The following is an 8,624-nucleotide window of genomic DNA, read 5'->3' on the forward strand; positions in this document are numbered from 1 at the left end:
GAAATGTGAAATGTGTTAAGAGATAAATATATTTATTTTCGGCCCAAATTACAGCCGTTGGATTGAGAAGGGTCGAACGGTCTTTAAAAGGCGCGACTTGAATTGTCGCGTCTGACAGGTCAAAGCGCGCCATTCAAAACGACGCCTTTTAAGGGCCGTTCGATCTTTTGATCTGTTCCGGACCGTCCGATTGAGATTGAGAATACAACATTGGAGAGATGGGCCGTTGATCCAAACCCAATCTAACGGTGCTTATAAAACGTCATTTGAAATGACACTTTATTGTAGTTCTGAAATCAATCTAAAAAACACCCCAATTTTCAAAAAAATTGACCGAAGTATAGTAGAAAAAAAAATGCCCCCAATTCCTGTTCTTTTTGACATTTGGGTATTTTTCTCTGACGATAACGAAGGTATCGTTCACTTAAAGTGGAAAGGGTGGGACTATGTGGTAAAGATTATTGTGGAAAATGGTAGGGTTTTTTTTTCTTTTTTTAATATTCTAATTAGTTTGGTGGTGGACAATTTATAAATTTATACAGAATATATATGAATAAAAGAAAAAAAAATGGATAAGTTAGGAAGATATTTAATTTGGTGGTAAATTAAGATAATTTGAAGGTAGAAAGAAATAGCATTTTTTTTAGGGGTTATTTTACATACCCCCTAGCCACCAAATAAAATAGGAATAAACTCAAGCCCAAATCATCCTTTGACATACCCCCTAGAGAATCGAAAGTACTATACTACCCTTACATGCAATTTTCGGCCAAACTGCATTCAGCATTTATGGTCCTGCATTTATCATTTTCGCTGATTTTTTTTATAAACCTGTTTGTTAAATATATATATATATATATATATATATTTAATTTTTTAATTTTTTTAGTTTTTTAATTTTTTTTAAAAAGTAAAAAAAAAAAAGTTTCTTTAATTTTTTTTTAATTCTTCTTTTTTAATTTTCAAAACAATATGTTAACAGTACTGAAAATAACTACATGTAACTATAGTACCTATAGTAATTCATAGTTATGTTCGTTTTTTCCCCATACTTTTAGTCGATCAATTGTATACACACACGAATATTGGCTTATACAAAATAAACTCATAAAACCCCAACAAAAATTTAAAATTTTCAATATTGTTATTATAAATCACATCAGAACCAATAAAATACAAATCGAAAATACACAAATATACGCATATGTAACTACATGTTACTATAGTAATGTATAGTAATGTACAGTAATGTATACAGTCTGTTGAACAAATCAGATGTAACTTCAAAAAAAATTGACACCTTCAAGGAAAGGATCAATGGTCTTCATTAAGCTGCAATTGCAAAATCAAAACAAAAAGAAATTACTTTAGTGCAAATCAACAAAATTTGAAGAAAACATCAAAACACTCAAAAATCAACAAACACTAGGAGATCGAGAGATAGAGAGAGGTTATTGCTGGGAAATGCTACAGATTTTAAATCAAACAGACAGTGACTCCTCACCCCCCTCGCCTCCTACCAAAACCCTAGACGCCGCTAATAACCACTCACGGTTCCGCGCTCCCACAAATGAAAAAAAATATAGAAATAAATCTGAAAACATAAAAATAAACGAAATTATTATCAAAATATAGATCCCGGCGAGAGGAATCCAACGGTGGGTGCCCGTTAAATTTCGACGGGTGGAACACAAAAAAAAGCTCCGGCAAGACCACCGTACTCGAACGAAAAAAAATTGCAGAAACAGATCAGCGCTCGAAACTGAATGAAATCACCACCAAAAGAAAGAGCTCGACGAGAGGAATCCAACGGTAGTTAAACCATCGAATTCCGACCACCGGAGAGAGAGTTATGGCTCCGAGAAGCAATTTCGCTGGTAGGAGGTTTGTGGAGGCGGGATTTTGAATCTGGGAGAAGAAGAGAGAGACCGTGAATGGCTAGGGTTTAAAACTGAGTTTAGAAGGGTATTATAGGCACTTCAGGTTGGCCCAGGGGGGTATGTCAAAATATTTTCGAAATAAGGGGGTTTCCCCTAGAGTGTAATCCACTTGGTAGCTAGTTCTATATAATTTGAAAATTAGGGGGGTCTACAAAATAATTCCCTTTTTTTAATCTAAGTTGACCTACCGACACAATAATATTCACCAATCATAAATCATACGTGGTTTCAAAATTTAAGATTTATTCCACGACTCAAATCGACAAGGGTTTGAATCAAAACGATTCGCACGATTTGAATCGTAAAACTTACGATTTTAACAACCATGAATTGCCAACATTTTCAAATGAACCTTTCCATGTAACTAATGATAATTTTATAATGAGTTTGGGAGTTCCTAAACTCAAATCTCAAACTTATTGACTTTAAAGTTGGGAATATAATTCTCTTTCCCCAATCACAACAAAGGGCAACAATATATCTTAGCACTTACTCTAATGTTTGAAGAGTATTGAAAACGCAATATTATATATATATATATATATATATATATATATATATATATATATATATATATATATATATATATATATATATATATATATATATATATATATATATATATATATAATTAAACTTCTATAATACACTCGGGATGACAAAATTCTATTAATTTAGCGAAATGTTAAATTATTGAGCTAATAATTTAGTGTGTTTTTATTGAGTCTAGACGGTAAGAAATTATTATTTAAACAAGATTATTAATTTAGTATATGCACACATACACACACTACAAACAAACAAACTAGAACGGCAGAGAAACCTTGGTAAATTTCTGAATCTTCAATACTAAAAAAAATAAAAAATAGGCTCCACATCCAACAAAAAATAAAAAATAAATCCCCAAAAAAAAGGACTAAGGCAAAAATCAAAGACCAACCAATTGAACTAAGTTACATTGAAGGGAAGAGATATAAGTGCACAAGAATATGAACATGTAACAAAAATTAAATTAGTCCAAAAAAAATCAAAAAAAAAATAAAACACCACGTATAAAAAACATCTTAACACCTTCTTCACCTCCCATCGGCCGAACTGAACGACTCAGCGAAACCGAACGGCCTAGTGGGTATACTCGTCTGAGTATTATCCAAACTCGGCAGATAAGACGAAGAAGAAGAATCCATGTGGGACCTACCTTCAAACGCCTGCCACTTCTTAAGCGCCTGCGGCAAAGACATCTCAAGGTCAATCCCGTAAATATCGTCCGAGCTCTGGTCAACCGGTTTCCACTGCTCCACGAGTGAGGAGAGCACGTTGACCGCATGGCCCATGTCGGGCCTCTGGTAGGGCTCCCTAGCGGAGCAGTGGCCCGCCAGCTCAGCGACTGTGGTTATGCTTGCTAGGGTTTCTTCGGTTAGGTCTAGGGTTGGGTCTATTGCCTTCCGGAAGGTTTCTTTGTTGAGGTGCATTCTTCGGAACCATGTGACGAGGTGCATGCTCTCTTCGGGTTGGCTTTCGTCGAGTGCTTTTCTTCCGGTTATTAATTCCATTAGGATTACTCCGAAGCTGAATACGTCGACTTTTGTCGTCACTCGCCCCGTCACTGTTTCAAGCGTAAAAGAAAATCAGAGGCTCGTACGAAAATGTACGTATGTGTAACTCAAAAGAATTTCATTTTTTAAGAGTTACACTAGAATCTCGATAAATTAATAACCTCAATGAAATAATAGTTTCTCTCGGTCCCAACTCGTTGAAAACGTGTTAAATTATTAACTCGATAATTTAATAATTCGCTAAATTAATAGAATTTTCCTAGTCCCCGACTGTATTAATTTATAAAGGTTTACCTGTAATTGCATTTTAGCACCCCTATGTTATATCAAATTGCTAAAACACCCCCGTGAAATAAATATTAGCAAAAACCCCCCTACGATGCATTTTTTATAGCAAACAACCCCCTAAACAATGCCTTTTCGGGCAAAACGACGAAATAATTAATCAAAATTACCTGCGTATTCGGGCGCAAGGTACCCAAAAGTGCCAGCTATTCTCGTCTCGATCGAGCCCTTCCCTTCGGGCGCGAGCCTCACAAGACCGAAATCGGCAACCTTAGCTCTCATATCATCGCCTAATAAAATATTCGACGGCTTGAGATCTCTATGTATAAAGCTCTGGTGCGCCAACCCGTGCAAATACTCGACACCCCTCGCAACATCCAACGCCAAAGTCAACCTCGTCTTCCACTCCAAAGGCTTCAACCCTTCTTCCGCCCAATTAAATATATGCTGACTCAGCGTCCCCTGCGGCATATACTCGTACACGAGCAGCTTCTCGTTCCCATCAAGACAGTACCCTAAAAGAGCAACGAGATGCCTGTGTCGAACTTTCGTCAAGACGGCGATCTCGGATTGGAACTCTGCAGTTCCTTTCCCTGCAATTACGCCGCATTCCATTCTCTTCACGGCGATTTTCGTCCCGTCGTGCAGCTCGCCTTTGTACACCGTGCCGAACCCTCCCCGCCCGAGAATATTCTCCTCGCTGAAATTGTTGGTCACGCTTTTCAAGACTTGGATCGATATGACCATGTTTCCAGCTTCGACCATTTGGATGTCGTTCGCTTCATTGTTGGCTGTGACGGTGTGGGTTTCGCTGACGCCGCCTACAGTGACGCTGGGCCCCGCGACTGTGACCTTCACCCCCTCGTTATCCGATCCTGAATGACGTGGATGGATCACCATGGCGTTGGGGCTTTGAACTCTGCTGAATCGATTCTGTTTCTTTTTGTAAACACAAAAGGCAGCCACACCGATTAATGACAGCACAAACACACCGCCCACTACACAAAACATGATTATCCCGATCCAATTTCGATTCTTTTTACGGTTATTATCCCTTTGCGTGTCCGAAGCGGGACCCACTGCTGACGTGCCTGTCGAGTTCGAATCGGGTTTCTCCTTTCCGATATCCGGATTTCCGTTTGTTTTAACGATTGTATTACTTCTGAAAGAAGGTATTTTTCCGTGGAGTTTGTTGTTGGATACATCGAGCTCCATAAGCCCGAGTAACGAAGTGAGCTCGTTCGGAATAGTGCCGGTGAGATTGTTGTTAGCAAGAACCAATCTTTGAAGGGATTTAAGCGAAGCGAAGTCGGGCGAAATGGGGCCCACGAGACCCATGTTTTCGAAGTTGACAATTGTTATATTCCCATTGTTGCAAGTGATACCGAACCAATCCGCACAAGGGTCGTTCCCCTTCCAATTCTCCGCGAATTTTCTCGGATAATCCATCGATTTTATAATCGAGAGCAATGTATTAACTCTCGGATCACAATCGCCCGGTTGTGGTAAGCAGAAACTATTCGTGTCCTTTGTCATGTCGACTGAAACGGATTCGTTGAACTTCGGCATTGGCCCTTGGAATAAGTTGTTAGTCAAGTTAACAACTTTCAAAGACTCCAAATTTGTCAAAGAAACCGGAACGGGCCCCGTGAACGAATTGTCCCTTAAACTCAAACTCTCCAAATTCTTCAACCCGGAGAAATCGGGCAACGGGCCCGAAAACCCGTTCGAGTGCAACCAAACCTCCTTCAAGAATGTCATATTCTGCAGAACATCGATTCCCCCGCTAAGCTTCTGCCCGTTAACCCACAAAGACTCGATTTGTGACCCGGAAAACGACAACGGAAGCCCGCCCTCTAAATTGTTCAAAGCTAAATGCAAACTAGTGAGGCCCGGAAATTCATCCGGGCCGAAGAAATTCGGGAATGCCCCGGTGACATTCGCCGAATTCGCCGAGAAATTCTGCAGGGTGGAGGCGTTTCGAAGGGATTCGGGTACCGCCCACGCGGAAAACGGGTTGTTATCGAATTCGACGGATTGTAGAGAAGACATGCCGATGAAGAAATCATCGGGAATAAATGTGAAGCGATTGTTACTGAGAATTAGGTACTGTAATGAAGTGAAACCCTTGAGATTCGGTAGTGGGCCCGAGATATTGTTCCATTGGAGCTCTAAGCGCTCGAGCTGGGTGAGTAAAGAGAGCTCGTTGGGGAGTGTACCTTGGAGATTCTGGTGCCCGATTTGGATCTGGGTGACCCGGTTCTCCGAGCAGTGGACCCGGGCCCACTTGCACGGATCCGGGTCGGACCATGAGAGGGCGTCTGGTGGCGGGTTGAGGCTTTTCTTGAGCGCGAACATGGCGGCGGCGTCGGGTGTGGTGGTGGCCTGCGAGCTTGCCGGCGGAAATGGCGGCACTAGTAGTAATAAAAGCAAAACATGAAACGCTGATGGTAAAGATCCGGTTTTTAGCCCTGAACCGGGCTTCATTTTTTTTTTGTTTTGTTGAAGCTTAGTGAAACTGAAAATGGTTAAAAGATGAGAAGAAAGGCAGAGTCTTTTTTGCTGGGATTCTTTTATGAGTTGTAAACAGAAACAAAAGCAAGAAAACGGAAAAAAAGAAGAAGTGATAATTAGAGAGGATAGAGAAAGGAGCTGGCGCACATGCAATGGTGGGACCCACAGTACACAGGAGCAGATAGTTGTTTTGTGAAGAAACGAAATTTAAATTAAGGGTAAATTTCACTTTGACCCCTTGTACTTTGGCTCGGCATCACTTTACACCCTTCTACTCTCGATTGTATTGATTTGCTCCCCTATACTTGAAAAATTGTGTCAATGTGGCTCTCGACTGTTAGTTGTCAGACATTTGACCTTAACACCGTTTGATTTAGGCTCTGAAATTACAAAACCGCCACCTCTCCCTGTTTATATAATTATTAAAACAACAAAAAATAAATTAAAAAAAAACAAAAAGAAAAATAATTTAAAATTCAAGACAGCGAAAGAACATAGTCTACGACGTCAGCCACTTTTTTTTTTTAATAATTATTTACACTGGGAGGGGTGGTTTTTTTTTTTGTAATTTTGAGATTAGATCAGACGGTGTGAAGGTCAATGGTTCGAAAACTAACAGCGATGACCACATTGAGAATATTTTCGAGTACAATAGGACAAATCGATGCAATCAAGAGTAGAAGGGGTAAAGTGATACAGAGCCAAAAGTACAAGGTGGAAAATGCAATTTACTCTTTAAATTAAAAAGAGTTTGTTTTTGCTCGAAAGATGACAGTGTTAGAAAAGCTGGATAATGAGTGTGTGTGGGGTGGGGGGCGCCCCAAACACAGCTTTCTTGTGTTTCTGCTTATATTTGAATATTTTTGGAATACAATTAGATTAAATTGGAACCATTTTTCGAACCCCATCAATTTGCAATCATAATATTTTTTATTATGGAACAAATATAATTTTGAATTTATAAAATTATGCAAATTCCATTTTATATTGAATCTTTCTGAAATAAAATTAGAATACATATTAGATTCCATTTTTTCAATTCGATTTTAATTTTCAAAAATTAGGAAAATCCCACTTTTCCCCAAAAATTAGCTATAATTGTATAACTATACTCAAACTTGCAAATTATACCAAATATGTGAATTGCACTAAACTAATTATGTGTTATGAAAAATAGTATCTTTGCCTTGTATAGTAAGTGGTGATGTGTGAGCTGAGGGAAAGGGAAAAAGAAGGTTACAATGATTAAAAATAAAATAATTTTGGGATAATATAAAAAGAGTGAGCTGTAGTACAACTGTGTATGTATATTACATGTGCATATATGTATATATATTTGCATTTGGCATGTGACTACAAGAAATTAAATTAGCTATTTCGGTAAAGATACGTAACCGAAAGTATTGAAGCAACAACATTAACTGGCGTAATGATGAAATTGCCAATTATATGTAGAAGAAAAATATCATGAGCACTAATTATATAAATATAGTAAAAAAGGTAAAAGTTTATGGGGGTTCGGAGACAGCGCCCCCGAATTTTTTGTTTAATATACACATTAAATAATAAAAATATGTAATATTTTCAAATTTAAAGGGATTATTTTACAAATTTTGGACTAATTTAGGAAATATTTAAACATAAAATTGGTGAAAATATTTAAGGAGTGGAAAGCATATTAAAGTTGTAAGTGACAAAATGTGTATTTGTAGCAGATTTTGAATTTTTAAAATATAAAAAAAAATACCCGCATAGTTGTAAATTTAGAAAATAATTGTAATAATGCACATATTATATATATATATATATATATATATATATATATATATATATATATATATATATATATATATATATATATATATATATATATATATATATATATATATATATATATATATATATATATATATATATATATATATATATATATATATATATATATATATATATATATATATATACCTAAATGGGCCGGCCCAATGGGCCCTAAAATTTATCTAATAATTAGGCTCAATACACGAAAGCCCAATCACATACAAGTGGGTCCGTTACACGAAAGCCCAAGCTCCTTTAAAGTAAGGCTTGGGCCCAACAAAGTAAGCCCAACCCATTCAACGATATATAAATAGATGTTTTACTCATTTGTTAAGGGACGTTCTAATTATTGGCAATCCATCTCGAGTTTTATTCTCTCTCCTCTCTCTACGATCCGTACGTCTGACTTGAGCGTCGGAGGGGTTTCTGCCGGATCAACCCCCGGCTTAGTTCACGTGTGTTCTTTTCGCAGGGACCTCAGGATCATCAAGTTGCCAAGCTACTGATCCGC

The 8,624-nt window shown here is 37.7% G+C and overlaps 1 protein-coding gene across 1 annotated transcript; it reads right to left on the reverse strand.

The window, feature by feature from the left end:
* Positions 1-2,768: 2,768 nt before the first annotated feature.
* On the reverse strand, positions 2,769-6,387 carry TMK1 (transmembrane kinase 1). Its single transcript, XM_012989621.2, has 2 exons — positions 3,952-6,387; positions 2,769-3,546 (listed from the first exon to the last, which is right to left on the reverse strand). Exons 1-2 carry the CDS (start codon positions 6,266-6,268, stop codon positions 3,017-3,019), a joined length of 2,847 nt encoding a protein of 948 aa, XP_012845075.2. The 5' UTR covers positions 6,269-6,387; the 3' UTR covers positions 2,769-3,016.
* Between the last annotated feature and the right edge of the window lie 2,237 nt (positions 6,388-8,624).

Source organism: Erythranthe guttata, chromosome 8 (genome assembly GCF_056151865.1).
Source record: "Erythranthe guttata isolate IM_541 chromosome 8, IM_541, whole genome shotgun sequence".
Classification (NCBI taxonomy): Eukaryota; Viridiplantae; Streptophyta; class Magnoliopsida; order Lamiales; family Phrymaceae; genus Erythranthe; species Erythranthe guttata.